General features: G+C 40.8%; 2 protein-coding genes across 3 annotated transcripts in view; one reads left to right on the top strand and one right to left on the bottom strand.

The window, feature by feature from the left end:
- Window positions 1-10368: 10368 nt before the first annotated feature.
- On the bottom strand, window positions 10369-11796 carry LOC131225012 (uncharacterized). The gene has a single exon (XM_058220440.1). It carries the CDS (start codon window positions 11794-11796, stop codon window positions 10369-10371), a length of 1428 nt encoding a protein of 475 aa, XP_058076423.1.
- Window positions 11797-25120: 13324 nt separating this feature from the next.
- LOC131226158 (uncharacterized) overlaps window positions 25121-25793 on the top strand; it is a 35947-nt gene continuing 35274 nt past the window's right edge. Inside the window, exon 1 of one of the 2 annotated variants that reach the window (XM_058221876.1) lies at window positions 25121-25551. In XM_058221876.1, the coding sequence (XP_058077859.1) occupies window positions 25429-25551 (123 nt within the window). In that variant the 5' untranslated portion in view covers window positions 25121-25428. The remainder of the gene's footprint in view (window positions 25552-25793) is intronic. The other variant, XM_058221879.1, reaches the window with a different exon arrangement.

Below are 25793 nucleotides of genomic sequence, written 5' to 3'. Positions count from 1 at the left end.
CGTCTGGAATGAAAAGGCAGAGGCAGCATTTTAGGAGTTGAAGGATAAGTTGGCGTCCGCCCCTGTGCTAGTATTGCCAGAGCAATGGGTCAAGTATACGATATACACGGACACGTCTCACGTCGGTTTGGGTGGTGTTTTGATACAGAAGGACAGGGTTATTGCCTAATAGTTGAGGAAACACGAGGAAAACTACCCTACGCACGACTTGGAGTTAGCGGCCGTCATCTTTGCTTTGAATATATGGAGACATTACCTCTACGGAGAGGTGTTCGAGCTCTTTTGCGACCACAAGATCCTCAGATACATATTCACTCCGCGGGACCTGAATATGAGGCAGCGACGATGGATGGAAACTTTGAAGGACTTCAAGTTCAAGGTTTCCTACCATCCGGGCAAGGCTAACCTTGTGGTTGACGCGTTGAGCTGCAAGAAGACCATAAAGTTTGCGCCTCCGCTGATGGTGGTAGAATGGGGTATGGTAGAGTTCATGTGAGACTTTGAGCAGAAGCTCACCGTGGAGGAGTCGTTCAAGAGCATCGCGTACGTTCGTGTGCAGCCACTTATTGATGATAGGATATTGAGGCCCAGAAGAGCGGTAAACGATTGTCTGAGCTTCGAGACCAGGCTAGCGACGATGAGGACGCCGAGTGGAGAGTTGGTACGGATGGGGGCTTACGTTACCGTGGCCGCCTATACATCCCAAATCTTCACGATCTGAGGCGGGAAGTTCTCGAGGCTGCGCATAATTCGAAGATGGCGATGCACCCTGGAAATACGAAGATATATCCCGATATGAAGAGATCATACTGGTGGGACAACATGAAGGCCCACATAGCAGATTACGTATCCCGTTATCTCACATGCTAGCAGGTCAAGACAGAGCATCGCCAACCTCCTGGACTTCTTCAGCCCATGCCCATAACTGAATGGAAGTGGGATTTCATCTCTATGGACTTTATCTCGGGACTACCAAAGACGAGGAAGGGTTATGATTCCATATGGGTGATCGTGGATCGGTTGACGAAATCAGCTCACTTCCTCCCGATTAAAGTTTCGAACTCAGTAGACGAGTTAGCCAAACTGTACATTAAGGAGATTGTGCGTCTGCATGGAGTTCCTTGGAGATCGTGTCGGACCAAGACACATGATTCACATCTATCTTCTGGACTCGCATCCAGGAAGCAATGGGTGTGAAACTGAAGTTCAGTACCGCGTTCCACCCACAGACTGACGGGCAGATGGAACGAGTGAATCAGATTTTAGAAGATATGTTGCAAGTTTATGTGCTTGATTTCAAGGACAGTTGGGATGATTGTCTCTCGTATGTAGAGTTCGCGTATAACAATAGTTTTCAGGCGAGCATTGACATGGCTCCCTATGAGGCCTTATATGGGCGCCCCTGTCGAGCACCGCATTGCTAGGTAGAGGTTGGCGAGAAGAGTCTGATTGGCCCAGAGTTAGTTCATGAGACCTCAGAAAAGATCGACATTATCATGCGTCGACTTCTGACAGCACAGCAGACAGAAGAGCTACGCCGATACTAGACGGCGACCGCTAGAGTTCGAGGTTGTGGATCATGTGTTTCTGAAAGTTTTTCCCATGAAGGGAGTTCTTCGATTTGGGAAGAAGAGAAAGCTCACGCCTAGATTCATTGGCCCATTTCATATACTGAATCGAGTGGGGGTGGTAGCGTACCACCTGGTTTTGTCCACACCACTCGTGGGCGTGCACAACATATTTCATGCATCCATGCTGAAGAATACGTCCCTGACCCTTCCCACATTATCAAATGAGAGTAGGTACAGTTGAGTGAGGACGCTACATACGTACTGCGACCGATGCATATCCTGGACAGGAAGGAGCAGGTATTACGTAGCAAGGTTATCCCACTTGTGAAGGCACTGTGGACACATCACACGGAAAAAGAGGCTACTTGGGAAACTGAAGCCGAGGTCCGTAAGAACTACCTTCAGATTCTCGAGGAATACGAAAAGGTACTAATTTCAAGGATGAAATTTTTCTTTAAGGGAGGTAGATTGTAACGTCTCAAAAAAATCCGTACAAAAGCCCGAGTATCACCTCAGGCAGAAATCACTTCGGACCAAATCTTTTAGAAATTAGGCGAGAATTAGCTAGTGCTAAACTAAAGTATCTGTGAAATTAGCACTAATCGCTTCAAATATGATCTGTAAGACCCAAACCATACAAAATCATTAACGCTACATTACCTTAAAACTTAGGATCAATCTCTAATCCCAGTTGCTCTCGGGAGCACACCGAAACTCCGTATCAGACCTGGACCGCGTGTCGAAAGTCCAATTGCTACAAAACCATACGGTTATGACCGCTTTGCTGGACTTGACTACCACCTCAAAAATCAAGTCTTAATTGTATCCAAAAATGCACAACTTGAGCTCGGAGCAAAGTGTGTGAGAAACTCGAATACCTTTAGAAAGAGAACTGAAACTTAAGTGAATTGAGTCGTTTCACTTGCAGGCCAAATCTAAGGTTTCAGACCATCAGAATCTGACCCAATTACACCCTCGGATCAGGGAAAATGTCCAACACATCTCAGTGCACTGGTGACTCTGATCGAGTACCGGTGACCGTTGAACTGAAACTGGTCCGCCGCAGTCGATCTGTAAATCCGATCGGAGCGAAAATTTAACTGGACCTAGATCCAATGTCAGGGAGCTTAAGTCCAACCACACGCAGAAAAAAGGCCTCCAGAAGTGTCTCGTTGGACGGAAACAGGCACCCTTTGGATATAACCTAAGTATACCATGGCCCTAGGGCCATTCCCATCAGTTATGGACCTATATAAGGGTCTTAAACTCTCTCTCTCCCTTCACATACGAATTTCTAAACCCTAGAGAGAGAAAGTGTGAGAGAGAGTTGGAGTTGCTCCTGGGATTCGATCCCTGCTGCTCCACGTGCTTAACCACCACGTTTGTGTTGCTAATCCAGCGATTTCGACTCCGTACTTGGGTAAGAAATCCTAACACTAACCGGTTTTGGAGATTTAAATAGTGGAAATGATGAAATAGTTAACCTAATTCATGATATAGGTTGTCATTCTATTGTTGACAAAGACTTAGTGTCTAAACTGAATTCATTGCATGTCTACCGGCGTATGGTGCGGAATATAAACGTTTAGGTTATGGTTTTCAAGGCTTTCAATGTCGGTTAATGATATATAACTGATTTAGGTGCTATTTCACATGCTAAATGCTATGTTTCCTTTGCTTTACAGATATATATGAACTATGTTGAATATAGTGTATCCCATGTGTTAGTGGAAACGATTGCATGCGTATAGAATCTGGATTCGTGCTTGACATGATTATCCGTCGTGGATATAAGGTTGTTGTAGGTGTGACAACCCCTTAGTGAAAAGACTTGTCCTAATACATGTTATGGCCAACATACGTCATGTATGTTATAGTGTGTAGTCTAAGTGTTTGTTGAAATGACTGTATGAATATGAATTTATGATTTGTGCCTACCATGTGTATTAAATGTAAGAACATAATTGATGTGTATTAGACAACTCCTCAGTGAAAGGATTTGTCCTATTATATGTTGAAATTAACATACATCATGTATGTTGGAATGTGCAGCCTAAGTGTTTGTGCAAATGTCTGAACGAGCAAGTAGTTGGTAAATTGTACTTTATAGGGGTGTTGAGATAAGATTCTCAACTACCTTAACTATGTGTATGATTCCCTCCATGCAACTTATATTATATTGTCTGTTTTCCTTATGCAATGCATATGTGTGAATTCATGTTTATGCTGTATTTCATAAAATACCCAAATGGTTGTAGGATTTGAATTACTTGATCATTACTGCTTTGACTATCTCATATGATTACTTATTGGAATTGAGCGTGGTTAGGACTATGATATAGTCTAGGCAATTGATAACTGGCCTTGGTTTGGTGGCTGAGGTTGCTTCGCCACACGAGACGTGGGTGATGAATCCGAGTCGTACTTTGGTTGTCGACAGTGGTTAGGCCACACGAAGTGCTTACGCACTTCATGTCGATCAACTCGAGGTGCGCTTGTACCAGTCGAGCTCGTCAAGTAACCCGATTGACCTGATGTATGTTCACCATGTATGGACGCTACTGCTTGAATCTAAGGTACCAAACTCACCAGTAAGAAGCCCCGTTAACCCTGGTACCTCAATTCGCTAAGACTCATGAGCTGGACATGGTGGTATGGGACACCGTGGTTGAGCTGTCGGTTTACGCCGAGGTGACGAGGCCACCCGTAGTGACCAGTGAGCAACCTAAGCTCATGAGCTGAATACGGTGGTATGAGACACTGTATTCGAGCTGTCGGCCTATGACTAGGTGATGAGCCACTCGTAGTGACCTCGAGCATACTCTGAGCCTGCGTTGAGGCGATGGGCCTTTCCGTAGTAACTAGAGTATAAGCTAGGCCTGCATCGAGGTGACGAGCCCTTTGTACTGACCTAGAACTGCAACATCGTATGAGACTAGCTAGGACTGACAACACTAGAATGGATCATTGTTTGAAAAATGATAATTCAACAAACCACATACTACACATGCATCAGACAATAACATTTCTTCCTTAATTCACATAGTAGTAAAATAGGTTATATGAAGGATTCTATAACCATAGATAAAGGAGTTGAAAATCTCATCTCAACACCCTCGTTATAAGCATTTAAACAAGCATTTTCACATTCAGGCATTTCATCCAACACTTAGGCTACACATATCATATACATGTAATACGGTAGTTATAACAGGTATTATAGCAAATCCCTTTACAAGGGGTTCACCGTGCATACACCAAGCATGTATTATTAGTCAATGAGCATGGCAAGCATAAATCATAATTCCATACACATTCGCACATTTCAACAAACACATGAAATGCATTAAAATTCACATAATCTACATATACATGCAATATGTGGAAAACGTCGCATCTACACACATGTGACAGCAATCAAGTCAGTCATAAATCATTACTGACATTGAAAGCCTTGAAAACCATAACCTAAACATTTATAATCCGCACCTTTTGTCGATAAACAAGTATCGAACTCAGTTTGTATGCCAAGTATTCGTTTACGGCACGACAGCCACCTATAACATGAAATAGGTTAGCTATATCATCACTTACACTACTTGAAACCCTAAAATAGATTAAGGTTAAGTTTTCTTACCTAAGAATGGAGTCGGGATCGCCGGTATAGCGATGCAGAAGGGTTGATTCAGCCCGTGGAGTAAGGGGATTGAATCCCAGGAACAAACTCCAGCTTTCTCTCTTTTGCCTTCTCTTTTTCTCTTTTCTCTCCCCTAGGGTTTAGAAATTCGTATGGAGTGAGAGAGAGGGGGTTTTAAGCCTTTATATAGGCCCAGGACTGATGGAAATGGCCCCAGAGCTAGGGTATACTTAGGTTATATCCAAAGGGCGTCTGTTTCAGTCCAACGGAGCACATCTGGAGGCTCCTTTTCTGCATGCGGTCGGACTTAAACTTCCTGACATTGGATCTAAGTCAAGCTGAGTTTTTAGTCCGATCAAATTTACAGATCGACCGGTGCGGACCAGTTTCAGTTCGACGGTCACCGGTACTCGATTAGGGCCACAAGTGCACTAACATGAGTTGAAAATTTTCCCTGATCTGAGGGTGTACTTGGGTCAGATTCTGACGGTCTGAATCCTTAGATTTGGCCCGCAAGCGAACGACTCAATTTACTTAAGTTTCAGTTCGCTTTCTAAAGATATTCGCGTTTCTCACACACTTCGCTCCGGGCTCAAGTTGTGCGTTTCTGGGCACTATTAGGACTTGATTTCTGAGGTGGTTGTCAAGTCCAGTACTGCGGTCATAACCGTATAGTTTTGTAGTAATCGGACTTTCGACGTGTGGTTCATGTCCGATACGGAGTTTCAAGGTGCTCCCGAGAGCAACTGGGTTTAGGGATTGATCCTAGATTTCAGGGTAATAAAGCGTTAATGATTCTACACGTTTTGAGTCTTGCAGTTCATGTTTATAGTGATCAGTGCTAATTTCACAGGTAATTTAGTTTAGCACTAAATAATTCTCATCTAATTTCTAAAGGATTTGGTCTTTAGTGATTTCTGCCTGAGGTGGTACTCGGGTCTTTGTACGGATTTTTCCGAGACGTTACAATAGGACACTTGAAAACTCAATCCAATCAATTGGGAATCCCCTTCACAATAGTCAAGTTTGAAGGAAAATTAAGGGGGATGGTGCCTTGGGAATCCAATTTCTGCATGCCACCACCCCTCAATCAAAGCCTAGCCAGTGGACCTTAGGTTGCTATTGTGGCAAATGAACATCAAAAAGAAAGCTTTGTATGACAATGGGAATCAATTTCCCATCAACCTTCAAAATTAATTATACTGAGCACACAATAGTCGAGGGAGGCCTCATGATTCGAGATTAGCCATGTAGACAGCCAATGAGAATCTGATTCCCATTGATTTTTCATATAACTCATTACGTTTAGCCTACTGAGTAAACTCTGTGGGGCCCACCGTGATTTATGTATTTTATTCACTCTGTCCATTCATTTTACCAGATAATTTTATGGTAATGTCCCATAGTTCAAGCATGTCCAAAGCTCAAGTGGAACGCACCACAGGAAAAAGTTTGAATTGAATGAATATGGTTAAAAAATTTTCTTGGGGCAATAGAAGTTTTGTATGGATTTCATATTTATTTTTTTCCATTCATCCATGATTGTGTGTGATGGGGTTTTTCCTCCTCAGTTCAGAGGAGAGATGGAGTAGCGGGTGAAAAATCGAAGTAATTCACCGCGTTGCTCGACCAGTCGTGGGCTGCTCGACCGGTCGAGTGGGGCTCGACTCAAAGTCCAGCGACCATCCAATGTTTTTCCTTAGAGGTGCTCGACCAGTCGAGGGAGGTGTTCGACCGGTCGAGTGGGCTGCTCGACCGGTCGAGGACTCGGCTCGACCAATCGAGCTTACGCAGATTTGAGTCTGGATCTTGTGCAGACTGCGAAAATCTGAGGCCTTTCGCAACAAGGTTCGGAAATGAGTTTCCTAAACTATAAATAGGGGTGCCTAGGGCTTTTCTAGGTAATGTAAGAGGGTTTTCTAAAGCTTTACAAGGGTTTGTTAAAGGGTTTAAGGCTATCAAAGGTGTGAGAGAGAGAGAGAGAAAGAGAGAGAGAGGAAGCTTGTGGAAGGAAGGTTATGCTCATAGAGGTGATCTACTATATCTCAGCGCTTTCACGTCTTCGTAATCGATGAGATCTCTCCGTTTTTCTTTTATTCTCTCATTGTTTATCCACTCCTGCATGAGTGAAGAAGGTTGTAACGTTTTACTTCATAGTGGATTGTTGATCTGGACTAGGTCCCGTAGTTTTTTACTTCTTGAAGGATTTTTTACGTAAAAATCTCTTGTGTGGTGTGGTTTATGCTTTGATTGTTTTTCTTTGCTTTATTATCCCATAATTCTGGTTTGTTCTGGGAGGCTAGATCCTAAGGTTTTGTGCAAGGCCCTCAATAAAGTGGTATCAGAGCTAGGTTCATTGAACGGAATGTGATCGGTTTTGAATTATGGAAGGTGGCTCATCAGGGATGATCAGCCTCAACGGTTCTAACTGGACCATGTGGAAGGCTAAGATGTAGGACTTTCTTTATTGCAAAGACTTATATTCTTCAATTTTAGGCATATCAACAAAATTCAAGGATATGTTTGATGATGATTGGAAGAGTTAGACCGGAAGGCGGTGGGGTTTATTAGACAATGGTTAGATGATTCTGTGTTCCACCATGTGTCTACGGAGACCTCAGTTGCTAGCCTATGGCTGAATTGGAAGGGTTGTATGAGAAGAAGATAGCTGGTAATAAAATCTTCCTGATAAGACGACTTGTGAATCTCAATTTCAAAGATGGTAGTTCTGTGGCCGAGCACATGAATGAGGTCAGCAATATAGTGAATCAGCTCTCCGCTATGAAGATGGTCTTGGATGATGAATTACAGGCTTTGCTATTGCTTAGTTCATTACCTGACAGTTGGGAGACATTGGTGGTGTCTCTAAGTAACTCCGTGCCAGACGAAAAGATATCCATGGAACATGTAACTAGCTGTCTCTTCAATGAGGAGACAATGAGGAAGTCTCAAGGGTTTACTCAGCAAAAGGCCCTTGTGACACATGAACGGAGGAGAAGAAAAAACAGAAAGGGTGGGAAGGCCCGAGATAAATCAAGAGATAAGTCGAGTACCAAGAAGGATGTTGGATGTTAGAATTATGGCAAGAAGGGTCACTACAAGCATGAATGTCGTGGTAAGAAGAAGGACAACAAATGAAAAGGAAAGGAGAAGGAAGATGAATCAGATTCCACTATGATCGCTTCAGATGGCGACATTGTAGTTATTCTTTCAACAGATTACGATGTATGTCTCACAGCTACGAGTCAGGACACTGATTGGGTGATTGACTCGGGAGCCTCTTTTCATGCGACTCCACGCAAGGACTTCTTCACAACCTACAAGTCAGGTGACTATAGGACCGTGAAGATGGAAAATTCTAGCGTATTAAAGATCGTAGGGGTTGGTGATATTTCTGTGAATACCGATGTGGGTTACACATTGGTTCTTACGGATGTGAGGCATATTCCAGACCTTCGCCTCAACTTGATATCGATGGGAAGGCTGGATGATGATGGTTATGAAAGCCGGTTTGCTGGTGGGCGCTGGAAGCTCATTAAGGGTTTGTTGATCACAGCTAGAGGAAAGAAGTGTTGCACCCTTTACAAGGAAAGTGTCAGTATGTGCAAGGGTGGGTTGAACGTGGCGGAAGATTCAGCTATTAACATGTGGCACAAGCATCTAGGCCACATGAGTGAAAAAGGGCTTCAGCCACTAGCGAGGAAGCGGCTCCTTCCAAACATGACAGGTATACCTCTCAAAACCTGTCTTGATTGTTTATCAGGGAAACAACATAGAGTTTCATTTATTAAATCAGTTTCTCGTGTTAATAAAGTGCATGCATTAGATTTGGTTTATTCTGATGTTTGTGGTCCTATGAGGACAAAAACCTTGGGTGGAGCATTGTATTTTGTCACTTTTATAGATGATGCATCTAGGAGGGTTTGAGTTTATGCTTTGAAATCCAAGGACAAGGTCTTTGGTGTGTTTAAATTGTTTCATGCTATGGTCGAGAGAGAGAGACAGGTAGATCATTAAAGTGCATCTGCACTGACAATGGTGGTGAATACATCGGTGACTTTCATGAGTATTGTAAGTCCCTGGGTATACGGCATGAACAGACAGTTCCCAAGACCCCCCAGCATAATGGTGTAGCTGAGTAAATGAATTGCACCATTGTAGAGAGAATCAGATGCATGTTATCCCATGCGAAATTACCCAAGATGTTCTGGGGAGAAGCAATGCACACGACAGTATATTTGATAAACGGGTCTCCATCAGCCCCGTTGAATGGAGAAGTGCCTGAGAAGGTGTGAACTGGATATGATCCATTGTATAGTCATCTCAGGGTGTTTGGATGCAGGGCATCCATTCACGTACTAAAGGACGAGAGGTCCAAGCTCGATAGGAAGATCAGGCAGTGTGTGTTCTTATGGTACGGCAATGAAAAATTCAGTTACAGATTATAGAATCCGACCGAGAAGAAGCTCGTCAGGAGCAGAGATGTGGTTTTCTTTGAGCTTGGACCTCTCGTCCTTAAAGAAAACCTTCCTTGTCTGTCCACATGCAACATCAATGTGAACCACATGATCACTTTCTTTTTAGTTCATACGGTCGAAAACAGCGGATCTGAGCATGGTTTGGTCTGATTTTCACGAAAACGAATTGGCCATTGACCCTGCCACTTGCCAATGGCTAGTGGTCGGTGCTCTATGGGCTCCACCATGATGTATGTGTTTCATCCATGACGTAAAATTATCTTTCAAAATGGATGGGCGGCGTGGATAAAACACATAAATCATGGTGGGGTCCATATAGCACCGACCACTAGCCACCTGCCGGTGGTAGCATCACTAGCCAAACACGATTTTCACACCCAACAATCTTATGCCTTCAACAGACAACCACCTTTTATTCTATAGACATGAACACATGGATTGACTACTTGTCTAACCAACTCAAGACTCAGGTCGAATTCAATCCATTTTTCCACCACAATCAGCACTGAAAATACGACAGACTCGGCCAACTCACCATTGACTCGATCGAGTCCTGACTCAACTCAGTACTGAACGAGTTGTTCACATAGAAAAGCTGCTTGAAACCTTCAATGCAAGGATAAGTATATATATACTTATACATGATTAGATGTAGCTTGTTACATGCATTTTATAGAAGAGCCTAAAAACGTCGTGGTGGCGGCGGCAGCAGCGGTGGCAGTTTGTTATTAGAGGCACCGTTGCTGGATCTTTCGCTCTTCTTACGCCTTATGTATGCCTCGGATTTTGTATTTATACTCAAACTTCTATCTAAGAGCTGGACAGGATCTAAGGACGGTGGATCTTTGTCGATGGCATTGTTCTTTTTCTTCTCTAAATTGTTCGGGTTTGGTGCATTGGCTGGAACACTACCTTGATATATGGTCGTCACAGGAGGGACCCGTTCGGGCCTTCTTGGACCACTACCTTCATATCCGGTCGTCACAGGAGGGACCCGTTCGGGCTTTGTTGGACCGCTACCTTGATCTCCGATCATTGCAGTAGGGACCCATTTGGACTTCGTTGGGCCACTACTTTGATCTACAATAGGAGGGACCAATTCGGCCTTTGTTGGACCGCTATCTTGATCTCTACTCATAAAAGGAGGGACCCATTTGGGCTTTGTTAGACCGCTACCTTGATATCCAGTCATTGCGGGAGGGACCCGTTCAGGTTTTGTTGGACTGCTACCTTGATATCCAGTTGTCGCAGGAGGGACCTGTTCGGGCTTTGATGGACCGCTACCTTGATCTCCTGTCATTGCAGTAGGGACCCATTTGGACTTCGTTGGACCACTACTTTGATCTACAATAGGAGGGACCAATTCGGGCTTTGTTGGACCACTACGTTGATCTCTGCTTGTAAAAGGAGAGACCCGTTCAGGCTTCGTTGGACCACTGCCTTGATCTCCTGTCATTGTAGGAGGGACCCGTTCGAGCTTTGTTGGACCGCTACCTTGATTTTCGATCGTCGTAGGAGGGACCTGTTCGGGCTTCATTAGACCACTATGTTGATCTCCGGTCATCGCAGGAGGGACCCGTTCGGGCTTCGTTGGATTGCTACCTTGATCTCCGGTCGTCGCAGAAGGGACCCGTTCTTCGGGTGACTTCTCTTGAATTTGTCCATGTTCACTCGCTCTTGTGTCTGTCACTGGACTAAGATCCTGAGCTGTTATAATCACCTTTAAACCGGTGGGACTTTCCACTAGGATGGTGTTAGTGGGACCCAGCTCAGGGGTCCCACTCCCACCTACGGTTGCCCCACCAATCGTAGAAACATGGGTTGAATCGATGATGGGTGGCTGAGGATGACCTACATTGTCCAATTCATCAACCTCAGGGTGGCCCAAATCGACCCCTTGAGCAAGATTGGTGATTTCGATGCGACCATCTTCATTACGACCAGGCCCATTTGGTTGGATATAGTCGATAGACAGAAGCCGACCGTTAGGATTGTCCGCTGGCCGCCCCTGGATTATCTTCTTGAGATGTTTGAAAGCAAGGTGGCCCCTGATAAGGTTCAAAAGCCTGCGCCAAATGCTTGGAAGCCTTGGTTTGTTCTCTCTTTCCATCTCTTAAGACAAGCAGAGAGAGAGAGAGAGAGAGATGGCTCCAAGCTTTTGGTGTGGGTTGATGAAATGAGGCTAAGGTGTAAGAGGGTTTTTGGTGTGGGTTGATGAAATGAGGCTAAGGTGTAAGAGTTTTTATTAGAAGAGGTACCGTAGATTGCTAGGTGATTCTTGCTTGGGGTGAAAAGGTGGCTTGGAAATCGAGTAGAGAGAAGGGTGCAAGTAACATTGTAACTTTTAGCAAACATTCCTTTCGTAATTTGAGGTAAGAGTACCATCTGGGTATTCTATTTGGGGAGCAGATTAGGTGTCTTCCGAGTAACATGTTAGATGGTGTTATGCTTACCGTGGGGCCCACCTTGATGAATGTGTTGTATATCCATGCCGTCAATCTGTTTTTATATCTCATTTTAGTGGGTGGTCCAAAAAAATTAAGCAAATCCAATTCTCAAGTAGACCACATCACAGAAAGCAGTGAAGAGAATGACAACCACCATGGAAACCTTACTAGGGCCCACCATGATGTTTATTTGCCATCCAACCTGTTCATAAGATCAAAATAACCTGGATGAAGGGAAAATTCAAATGTTTCTAGCTTGATCCAACACTTCTTTGGCTTATAAAATTTTTTAATGGTCAATCTCTAATGTTTCTAGTTGTGTGGTCCACCTGAGATTGGGATCTGCTTAAGATTTGGGGATAAACTCCTAAAATGAGCTGGAAATACGGATGAGTGGCCTGGATATTAAAAAAATTATCAAGATGGGCCCCACACAATCAGCTAACACCTACTAATGTGTGACCTAGGAAACATCAACCCGTTCCCTTTGATGGGCAGAAGTGGGACCCATGGTTCTATTTGTGACGCCACCAAGTTCTCTATTTGTGACGTCACCAAGTTATGTGGGCCATGTCCATCCATTTTAGATTTATTACAGGACATGGGCTTAAAATTAAAGGAGGCAAATCCAAAACTTAAGTGGACCACACCACAAGGAGTATGGTGTAATAATACCCAACGTTGATACTTTACTAGGCCTCACCATCATGTTTGTTTGCCATCTAACTTGTTTATAATGTCATGGACACGAAAAATACAAATATAGGAACTTCTATGACTCTTAAAAAGTTTTCAACCTTTGGCATCCAATTTAATTACTTTATGTGGTGTGGTCCACTTTATTAGATTTGGATCTACCTTAATTTTGAGTTAATGCCCTTAAATGATTTGCCAAAATAGATAACACCCACTAATATGTTATCCTGACATTACAGTAGACCTTAGGAAGGTTTCAATAGCGTGTGGTACTATTCCCACAGCTTCCTTTGATGTGCTCCAGTTGAGCTTTGGATCTGTCCCATCTTTGGATTCATACCCTAAAATGTGCTTGCAAAATGAATGGGTGGCCTGGATAAAACAAATACTAACTTAAACGTGTGGACCATGTTGGACAACCTTTCCGAGCAATGTCATGATACATCTGCTCATTTTTCACCTCAAAAGCTAAAGTAGCATTTGGGTGCAACCTCAAATTGGGTTTCAAACACAATAGGACGCTACACTTGTTGAAGCAAGTTCTTGCTATCAAAAGCCAGGTGGGGCCGCACGGTGTTTGTGAGAAATTCTAACCATCCATTAATTTTGCCGGATCATGTCAGGACATGAATCTAAAAATGAGACGGTTCTATAACTCAAGTGGACTGCGCAACAGGAAATAGTGAGGATTGAACCTCCACTGTCGTAACATTCATGAAGCCATAAATGTTTTTGATTAGGCTGATAGTTTTGTGTTTCGAATTCATCCTAGTAGGAATGACCTTATGATATGAATGACACATAAACATCATGGTGGACCACAGGGAGGTTTCAAAAGTAAGTAGGAGTGTTTAGCGAGTTGAACAGAGTCGAGCTGGCCTCAACTCGACTCGGCTCGCCTATTGGCTGACCTCAACTCGAACTCGGCTTGGCTCGGTCCTCGAGCTTGACTGGCCAGCTCAACTCGGTTTAGTCAGCAACTCAGGGCAGCTCGGGCCGAGTTCGAGCCAAGATTGAGTTGAGTTTTCCATTGAGGTATTTCCACAAATACCTAGACTACACCTTCAAAATCCCCTGGTATGTGAAGGAGAAGTAATGGTGTTATATCAAATACCTTCTAAGCAATATAAAAACTAAGAAAAACCAAGAAAAAAAAAGGGTATTTGTGTCATGTACATACCTTCCTTGCCACCAACCACACTTCGTTGAGTCATTCTATCAAACACTTAGTGACCAACATCAATGGCAAAGTAACCGAGTCACTGATCTGGTTCGATTCGAGCAAGGGCCTGCTCAAACTTGGCTCGAACTCATTTTCGAGCTCAAAAAATCAGCTCGGCTCGGCTTGAACTCATTTTTGAGCTCAAAAAATCAGCTCGACTCAGCTCAAACTCAGCTTCGAACCAAGTCGAGTCAAGCGAGCTAACGGAGCTAGCTCGGTTCGTGTACACCCCTGACGGTAAGCATTTCCATACACAAATTTTCCTGTCCTGCGGCCTACATGAGTTTTGGATCTACCTCATTTTTGGCTCATGTTCTAAGACGTTGTGGCAAAATGGATGGACGGAGTGGATTTCTCACAATCATCACAGGACAATAAGCATCCGCTTGCACGTGTTGCACCTTAGATTTAAAATTAAAATGATTTTATTGTGGCACCCAAATAGGTCCTATAAATGTTGGGTCTATCTCCCTAATCCCTACCCACTTCTTTAAAAAAGAATTAATCCCATACAGGCAAAGAAGCTACTGTGACATTGTACCATCTTTCCCACCAACATGCTGCTTAACTATAAAATCAGTACAATTGAAATGGTAGGCCGGACCATGAAGACCACTCCTCTTTTGAATCAGGCTAATCGGCTCACTAGGTGGGCTACACCTCTATGTTGAGTCACGCCACCAGTAGTCTATGGATTCTGATGGTGTGTCCCACCTGATGAACGGAACAACCTGAGTTTTATCTCAGGCAATCTTCATGTTGGGGCCTACCGTTTTCATGATACTGATGTTCTCCACAAGAGGAATGTTGGTGGGAATGATAGTACCATACAATATAACTTGTGGTACCCTTCCTTGCTGGGGTTAGTTGTCTTTTGTAAAGAGAGATGAGTGAAAGAGAAATTACAAGTTTGATTAATCTAATGCCATGCATTGCATAGGAGATTTTGGATATACATTTCTTCAACAACATTACATTCTTCCATGTTGCGAGTAAAATATTAAACTATGGTTAAAGAGGAAGTGCAAGGAACATGGTTAAAAGATTCGGTGTCTTGTACTGACTCGTTCGATCCCAAGTCGAGTTGGGATTCATCTGAGTCAATGCTAAACAGGCCCAGTTAGCCTGAATAAGGTGACTCGGGCTATCAAACTACATTGGGTCCAGCTAAGTTTGAGTTGATTGGGGCGAGTTCCATTAGACTTGTCTGGGACTCGCTCGAGCCCTAAACCATGGAAAGAGATGTCGCTTCGCAAGGTGTGGGTCAGGGCTAGACCTTGTGCCCAGTGGTTCAGAAACACATAACCGTGTTGGGGTCTCAGTTGGGTGACTCAAGGTATTGAACCAAATTGGGTCCAACCAAGTCTGAGTCCTAAAAACATGGAAAGGAATGTCGCTTTGCAAGGAATGGGATCACGGCTAGACCCTATGCCCAATGCTTCAGACACATATGTAGTCGTGTTAGGGTCTCAATCGGGTGGCTTAGGATATTGAACCAGATTGGGAACCAAGTCCAAGACAACTCGGGCAAGACTTGCCTTATCAAATTTGTCTGAGTCATAAAACCATGGAAGGAATGTCGCTTTGCAAGTGGCGGGTCATTATTAGAGCCAGTGCCTAGTGGTGGTTCTGGGTCTTAGTCGGGTGGCTTAGGATACTGAACCATATTGGGTCCAACCAAGTCCAAGTCAACTCAGGCAAGACTTGTCTCATCAAATTCGTCTAAGTCCTAAAACCATGGAAGGAATGTCGTTTTGCAAGTAGCGGGTCATCATTAGAGCCAGTGCTCAGCGGTGGTTCAGACACACATATAGTCGTGTTAGGGTCTCAGACGGGTAGCTTAGGTTACTGAACCATATTGGGTCCAACCAAGTCCAAGTCAACTTGGACAAGACTTACCTCATCAATTTCGTCCATGTCCTAAAACCATGGAAGGAATCTCGCTTTGCAAGTAGTGGGTCATGATTAGAGCTAGTGCCTAGTGGTGATTCAGACACACATGTAGTCGTGTTAGGGTCTCAGTCGGGTGGCTTAGGATATTGAACCATATTGGGTCCAAACCAGTCCAAGTCAACTCGGGCAAGACTTGCCTCATCAAATCTGTCCGAGTCCTAAAACCATGGAAGGGATGTCGCTTTGCAAGTAATGGGTCATTATTAGAGCCAGTGCCTAGTGGTGGTTCAGACACACATGTAGTCACGTTAGGGTCTCAATCGGGTGACCTAGGATATTGAACCATATTGGGTCCAACCAAGTCCAAGTCAACTCGGGCAAGACTTGCCTCATCAAATTCGTCTCAGTCCTAAATCCAAGGAAGGAATGCCGCTTTGCAAGTAGTGGGTCATTATTAGAGCCAGTGCCCAGTGGTGGTTTAGACACACATGTAGTCGTGTTAGGGTCTCAGTCAGGTAGCTTAGGTTATTGAACCATATTGGGTCCAACCAAGTCCAAGTCAACTCAGACAAGACTTGCCTCATCAATTAATTCATCCATGTCCTAAAACCATGGAAGGAATCTCGCTTTGCAAGTAGTGGGTCATGATTAGAGCTAGTGCCAGTGGTGGTTAGACATGCATGTAGTCGCATTAGGGTCTCAGTCGGGTGGCTTTGGATATTGAACCATATTGGGTCCAACCAAGTCCAAGTTAACTCGGGCAAGACTTGCCTCATCAAATTCGTCCAAGTCATAAAACCATGGAAGGAATGTCGCTTTGCAAGTAGTGGGTCATGATTATAGCCGGTGCCCAGTGGTGATTCAAACACATATGTTGTCATTTTGGGATCTCAATGGATGATGTAATTCAAACCCTATTTTTCTATGCTAAATCACAATGTAAAGACTTCACTGACCCAATCACAATTCAAACCATATATTTCTCTATTTTTCATATCCCATTAATGTACACATGGAATTTCTTACACCATGAGGGTTTGCAAACTTTTAATATCTTGTCCATATGAAAAGTTGGCCAGTTTCGGCTTCAGATTGGTCTTGGGCCCATTCTAATAATCACATGGCCCATTAAATTAAGGGTGCGGATTAGCAGAGATCTTAGCACAATTATGAACTCATTGTTATACAAATTCACACATCTTATTAGAAAATTCTTCAAATCAAAGATAATATCTCTCTTTGGTATTTTTGTACTAGGAGACCCCACACACATGGACACGCACGCGCTCGCGCGCGCGCGCACACACACACACATATATCCTCTCACGAGTTCTCGTGTTAACTTTTTGAGAACTCATCATATGTGATTTGAGTCCAAAATCTTAATGGTCCATGTGATGCAGAACCCCATTAAACCCTTGGGGCCCAACTTTGATTCAAAACTTTGGTGAGCCATGGAAAAAGAAAGCAATTTCTTCCCTTGATTTGTGTCTCTCTTTGCTATGACCCACTAGAGTTTTAGATCAGGGTGAAATTTGGTCCATAGGGGTTTCATGGGATGCCGCATCACATGGACCATTCAGATTAGAGGCCCATGATACGTGTGCAAAGGTGCGGATGTCCATAGGTGCACAAGTGAGATACACACACACACACACACTCTCATCAACCCACACCACATGGGTACTCGATCTCCTGATTTTAGTGTTGAAACACAATCTGTCTAACACCAAGTTATGGGGAAATGCTCACATCCAACCTTCAAAACCCAACAAATAACTTTCCACTTGTCATGTGAGTGCTTCATCCACCTAGTCCAATAAGCTGGCCCACCGTGAGGATCACTTTTTGCAAACATCGGCTCCATCCATTCATCAAGTGAGCCACACTTTGGAAAATAATGTATAACGAATGAAAAGTATAACAAAATACAATTGTTGTCCTCTTGATGAGTGGACGTGTCTGATTTTTGCAAAAGATGATCCTTATGAAGGGGTATGGATGTCGCATGGACATGATATTTAGAGGTTATTAGCTGGGTGGATAGTAACTATTATCTAATTAGTTGAATGTGAGCATAACAAGAAGAAAAGAGATCTCATCTTTTTTTGTTTATGATAAACCTAAGGCCATAAAAAAACTTATAATCCACATGATAAATTAAAAAAATAAAAATCTAAAAGGATAAATGTCATTGAGAATAACTAAACAAAGCCCTCCTACACATATAGCTTATAATACAATTCTAAATTCATAACTTTTTCAAAATAGTGAACATCTATGAAATAATAACCTTACTAAAAATAGTAAAAATGTCTAATTCTATCCAAATTGTCATGATAGCTCAACACAAATTCTTATGGGATGGAAAATAATAATAATAATCAAACTTTAAAGCAATTAAAAATAACAAAAAACATAAATTACTAAAAATAATAAAAATTGACTTAAAACTCACAATTAAAAAATAAAATGAGTGCATTCTGAAAAAAAAAAAAAAAACACTAAGGGCTTATAGGTTTAGCATAGTTAGAATGCAAAACTCGTTGATAGCTTTCCAATAGCGCATAATACATATTATACATATGCAATGGACAACTAATCACAAAGTTATGGCATTTGAAAATTATAGTGAATGTTTAGGCCCTTTTTACCCAATCAAGGCTCCTATAGCTCAAATTTGTGTGATCCAGGTGCTCCATTATGTCATCCTTATCTTATGTCAATTTCTCTTTTCAAGTTTTGCAATTGTAAGCTAAAACCCCCACATCTCATCATATAATTTTATAACTTTCCACAGTAGGGCCATTTTGGGGGGATTTCATAGTTAAAAAAATTGTCCCCTTCAAGCCTTAGCGTCATAGAGTAAAGAGGAAAAAACTTTAATACTCTGATAGATTGTGATGGATGATGCGCATGCATCTTAGAATGAATCATCTACAACATCTCCACTTGGCTATCCCTTTTTCTCGAGTCAGTGACCCAATCTCAATTTGTAGTTTTCTTCACTTGTAAACCTTCCTGCCTTAGAACTTGAAGTAACCAATCTGCTTGAAAAAAGAACAAAGAGATGCTTGTTTGGACACTATTTAGGGTGTCTTAACACAATTAGAAGCTGCTTTTGGCAACTTCTCATTCAAAATAGAGGTGATTCTATAGTATAAATATTTGTTCAAACATTCCTTATGAGATCATTCTCTTGGAAATGAAAAATTGCTTTAAAGTGCTTTATAGAAAAGTAAGAGGGACCTATTTATTTATCGCAAGCTCAGTCTCTCTCTCACTAGTCTTGGGTACACCTTGTGAATAGTTTAAGTTGAAATGGACCACACTTTTAATCCATAATCATAAGTGGGGCCATAGGATGTTTGGTCTAGTTGTCATTGATTGGTTTGATTAGAATGATATTGAAAATCAACGGTCATTTGAGCCAATGTCAAATCTGAATGGTTGGATTTGAACAATGCTAAAGATGAACGATCAGATTGAACATATCAAAGGCAAATATTTAATTAGTTCAAAATTGAATATTAATAACCCAGCTAGATTGATAATGAAAATTAGAAGTTCAATTGTATTGAAATTGGAGATGATTGATTCAATAGGGTTAATTTTACAACTCAACAATTCAATTGCATTGGTGTTGAATATAAATGGTAGACTTCAAATGATTCTAAGATGAACGGTCCAATTGGATCATTATTAAATATGGATGGTCTAATTAGTCCAATTGAATATCAACGGATTGATTTGATTAGTATTGAAGATGAATAGAATAATTGTGTTGAAATTAGAGATGAATGGGCTAATTGTGCTGGAATTTAAAATCAATAGCTAGATTGGACCAATGTTGAAGTCAAATGGTTTAATTTGAATGGTACAAAAGATGAATGACCCAATTAAACTAATATTAAAGATGAATGACCTGATTAGTCCAAAATTAAATATTGGACAATATAATTAGGCAGATATTGATATTGAAGATGAATGGTATAATTGTGATGAAATTGGAAATAAATGGTTTAATCGAGCTAATTAAAAATTACTAACTCGATTAAACCAGTGTCAAAGCCAAACAACATGATATTTGAATGATACTAAAGATGAATAGCCTGATTGGACCAATATTAAATATGAATAGAGTATTAGCCTAGAATTGAATATCAATGGTCTAATTGGACTAATAGTAAAGACGAATAATGAGATTGTCACAAAATTGGAGATGAATTGTCCAGTTAGTAAATATTTAATATCAACGGCTTGATTAGATCGATGCCAATAGTTTGATTGGGTCGATATTGAAGATAAACGGTTTGATCATGTGGATATTAAAGATCAATAGTTTAATTGTGTCAATATTGAAGAAAAGTAGTCATATTGGGATAAAATTGGAGTTGAATGATCTAATTGGCATGCTATGGAAGTTCAATATTCTATTGGGTTGATATTAAAGATCAATAATTAAATGAGAGTGATGTCAAGGATAGGTGGTCTACTTTAGTCAAAAATATAAATGACTGATATGATTGAATGGATGATCAAATGACTAATTAGTCCGAAATCAATGATCAAAGGTTTGCTAGTGAAAATAAATAATCAATTAGATCTAATGGAATTGTTCAACTTCTATATCAAATTGTTAATAATGAGCATCAACCAAGTTAGACTAAAAGTATTTAAAAATGATTTAGTCAAACCATCTATCTACAATATCTGACCTAATTGGATAATTAATTATTAATTTTGGTTTGATCACACCGCTCGTCTTTGATATTAGTCCAATCTAATTATTCATCTTTGATTTCGTTTGAATTACACTATCCAAATTTGACATTAGTCCCATCATGCCGCTCATTTTCAACATTGGCCCAATCACACTTCTCAACTCCAATCTTAATACGATTGGCTCGTTCATCTTCATCATTGGCATAATTTAGACTATTGATTTTCATTTTATAAGTTAACCTGGATTAGTTTAATTGGCTATTAATCTTTATTATTGTTTGAATTAGACCATTTTATCTTCAACATCAATGCCATTGATTTTATTTATCAACCATTGATTTTCAATTTCTAAGTTAACCAGTAATAGTCCAATTGGCCATTAATCTTTTTTATCATTTGAATTAGAACATTTATCTTCAACATCAATGCCACTGATTTTATTTATCAAACATTGATTTTCATTTTCTAAGTTGACTAATTGGCCATTGAATTTTATTGTTTGAATCGGACCATCTTCAACATCAATGCCATTGATTTTATTTATTAGCATAATTGGATCACTCATTCCAATTTAAATATATTTGGACTGTTCATTTTCTACTGGTTCAATTGAACCATTGATCTACTATTCGGCTTCAACATTTGTCAAATAAGCCATTTATTTTCAATATAGCTCATTAAGAATAAGAAGGATCAATGACAAAGATTAAATCAGCTATCTCTATGGCCCACCTATGATTTGTGGATCAAAGAAGTGACATATATGGACTTGTAGACCGTTATGTGGGCCCGATCATATGAGTCTAACGATTGTACAAATAACATAGGGAGAAGGAAGAAGCCTTGTGTAATTATTCTTAAGTAGAAGTATAAGCTATGTTGAAAAAGAAAGCCAAACATTATAGCGGGGTTCACTAGATATAAAAGCGTGATATTGAAATGACCCGTTCATAGCATGTGGCATAAAATTGCACCAATTAGACGATCTTAACCATTCAATCGAATTTTTGCATATTTAATGGGAACCATCAGTTTGCAGGATATTTTGGGGTCCACCTAATCATAAAATAAGTGAGGTTTTAACATCGGTTAATTCACAATGGGCCAATCATACGAACGATTCAGATCTTCAACAATGGCTCAGTCAATGTTTAAAATATCGGTATCACATTATGTATCACACTTTTAGGATACGAATGCGTATCGAATATATCGTCTATATTGCGTAATGTATCCTTATTGTTCGAAACATGGAGAAATTAGTCAAAATTTTCAATGAAACTTCGGTTATTATTAAAACAAACATTAATACATACTTATAAATCAAAACATTATAAAAAATAAGTGCATATAATAGGTTTTCTTTGTATGGATCTTAATCTATTCATTGTCTAACTAAATTCATGTAAATATATTTAAAGTCTATTCATATAATTTATAAACATAAGAAGACGTGTGAAAACATAAACAATATACTTAAAAGCAAAATAAGAATCACTATGTTAGGTTATATGCATGTTTGATTTTATTTTTGAACACAAAAATTGTAATTTATTTGTGAACAATTGAAAAAATTTTTATTTTTTATTTTTCAATTTTCTATAATTCAGTTCATCTCTTCCAAATCTCGAAATCAAAGCTCTCAATCCATAATTATTCATGCAAAATATGAAAATTATGAATTCGTAACAATTTGACATTAATTAAACATATAATTTATATATAAAAAAATTACAAACCGAAAATACTCACGAAATTGAACATGTGAAATATATCCCACAGTTTGTGCATTTCGTATCCCAAAAGTGGGATATAAGATATATAATTCAATAATAGTTATGACTGATATGGAACGACTTAAAATATTAGCAAAGTCTTACTTAAAACATTAGCAAAGGCTACCAAAGAGAGTTAGAGGACAACAATCTGGGAAGTTAGGAGTTACCTGCCATTTTCGATTTACGGGCCCCATCAAGATAGAGCATAACTCTTAAATACAGACGTTGGATAAAATCTTACTATCAGATCTCCGGTGGAAGTTAGACCGCTGACAGATCTACTTTAGACTGTCCATTCGATGCCCAACAAAATGGACGGTTAGCATCACCAATCAATGTGATTTATTGATTTATTGGACCATGCAACAGGGCTCAGAATTCAGATAGATAGCGTGCATGTACACGACGTCGACGGTTAAAAAGATGCCACGCTCTGGTTTAGCTTCTTCGACCAGGATGAAAATCATCCTGGTGGGCCCCATGTACGCGAGGCTCTAAGAGATACAGGTACTCCTTCATCTTACCAGTCCTTTTCCCGAATCAGAAGTCAGAACTCGAACTCTCGAAGTCTCGAACTCGGAAGACGGAATTGTAATAAATAAAGAAAAGCTGTTTGATACGCTGCAAGAGAACGATCATCCATATTCACTCGCACCGCCGTTGTACACGTGGCATGCCTTTTTCCAATCCAAACCGTCCAGATCATGGAAAGTCACATGGATTGAATGATCATGATTGTCTATTTAGTGTCCATATGATGGAAAGTCAAAACAAGAAATCCAGGGAAATGTTCACTAAAAGGCAATTCTATTTTGTCATTTTGTCCCATCTCCTCTACCCCCATAGGCCCACTGTGCGACCGTGAATAGGAATGCACGAGGCCATTGTATAAGCTCATGGACTTAATACCCATCCAAACCGTCTAAATTACAGGCAGACATGGATGGGATTTATTCAAATCAGGTTTATTTGTCACTGGGCTAGTGAAATTTCTTGGCATGTAAGTTTCGACCCGCACAAAAGATGTAACGATATGGGCACCGTCTCGGTGAAAGATTTATCTATTATTTATTCCTTATCACTAAAATCTTATTTCTTCATTAATTCCAATTCCATCTTAGTTAATAACTAAATGGCCAGTTTTAACCAGTGACTTGGCCATTTGGACAATCGTAACTTCTTGATTTGATTTTTGTAAAATTAAATGTTTGAGTTCTTTTCTATCTTGATTTTTATTTACTTATTTTACTTTTGAAAGAGAGAATAACAGGTGAATCAGAAACAATTAATAAGAAAAAAAAAATGATTTTCTTATGGAACATACATAGCAATATGTATGGACCATATCTTTCATTCCACTTCCAGTTAATATGTCAACATACGATGGGGACTTCTGCTCGTTTCGGTTAAATGTGGGCTTTTCTCAGTATTTCATTATTAAGTATGGTTATGGTTTTTTCAGCTGAGCTGTCCCATTCAGATCATATATGGAATATCGGGATTTCGTGTCTTCTTAAGTCAATCTTATTTCTTATAAACTTAAGAAATAAGCTACTGTCTTAAGGACATATTTATTAATTTGCTAATAAGATGTTTCATGATAGTTGCATCTATAAAAGAACAGAGCGGTTCATGCTCTTATAAATTAAAGGGGTTCAATTATATATTAATTGTACCCGAAAGGTTATGAACCGATTGACAAGTACAAATTCAGTATCTTGATTTGGAGTGGCAACGCATGGTAGACAAACTGCAATCTTTTCTTTCATCTTGGAGAAATACGGTGGGGGAGCTAAGTCAAGTCCCTCGGGTAAACCATTACAAGGGCTTATGTAAAGGCGAAAACAACCAAGACCAGAGTATTGGATTGCACCAAGAGCCGAGTGTGACTCTTGATGATCAGGCACTCAGAAATTGTATACGTGGTATATTTTAGTCAAACAAACGGACCAGATTGTGCAACCCACGACAATCCCAATGTAAGATTGGTGGGACGATTCTAACCTCTGATTCTTGGACACTTTTCTGTGTTGAATTAGAACCGTTTAATATATTTCATTTTTAACAAGACAATAAATGTCCATCAATCCAACAGCCAAGAAATCAAATAGCCACACGAGAGGTAAAATGGAGGAAAGAAATACCTACGGTTGAAACCTTCTTGGGCTCCACCTTAATGTTTACGTGCCATTCAAACCGTTTATAAGGTCATTCATTATCAAAATGATGAAGTGAAAATATAAAAAATTTAGCCTTACACAAGGCTTTTATGGCCACAAAAATGTTTCAACGGTTCTCATTAGATCCCCACTTTTTCATCTGGTGTGGCCCACTTGAGTTTTGGGTCCACCTCATTTCTGGTCGAATTTTCTAAAATGACCTCTAAAAAAGGACGAACGGGGTAGATTCCTCACACACATGGAGTTGGCCCCACCCAGCATCCTTGCGCAGGAACCTCGGCTTTAGCAGGAAATCCGCGTCCCAAATAATTGTAGTTTTTGGTTCATAACGTATCGATACCTTGTACCATAAATCGGACGGTTTATTTTGACAAATTGTATGTCGTGTGTGCACTTTCCAAGTACCTGCGTATCATCCATCACACTTGCCAGAGTATCCAATATTCTCTTGCAATTTTCTCTCAACCGTAGATTCCTAGGCCACTGATCAAAGGGTTAGGAGCTTCAAATCCTAGAGACATTCGTGGGATCGCCCATCCATCAGCAGCCGCCATGACTGAACCGTGGGCCCCACTTGTATGAATTGGCGCATTAAGAGATTGTGTATTCATGTCATTATGATCAGGACCCTTCAATTCCTCAACGTTGCATGCTTTTGAGAGAGGGGGAGGGAGGGAGGAGAAGCAGAAGAGAGAGAGAGAGAGAGAGAGAGGAGGAGGAGGAGGAGGAGGAGTAGGCAGGCAGCCGCAGCTATTATCCATCCATCCATACCATAGCGTACAATACATAGCATCGGATACCATGTCATTCTCGTTCTTCAAGCCCTCAAGACCTAAAACCCCATCAGAGCTCGTGAAAGCCATCAGGGAGAGCCTGACTGCCCTCGACACACAGACCGTTGCTGAAGTAAAGGCCCTCAAAATGGTGGGCCCCACATCTCTAACTCTCTCTCTTTCTTTTCCTTTTCATTTGATGTATTGATTGATGTTTTTGTTGAAATTGTGTATTGGGTTTCATTCATTGCTCTCAATTCAGCTTTGTTCTCTTCAGATGAATCGATTCGCATTTGTGTTTTATCATTTGGTTGAAATTTGAGTTGAATTTTTAGTGTTTTTTTTTTTTTTTTTTTGTCTTTGTTCTCCTAATACTTCCCTACGTGGCTCTGT

This window comes from Magnolia sinica, chromosome 14 (genome assembly GCF_029962835.1).
Source record: "Magnolia sinica isolate HGM2019 chromosome 14, MsV1, whole genome shotgun sequence".
NCBI classification, from domain to species: Eukaryota; Viridiplantae; Streptophyta; class Magnoliopsida; order Magnoliales; family Magnoliaceae; genus Magnolia; species Magnolia sinica.
This window is presented reverse-complemented; position numbering and strand designations above follow the sequence as displayed.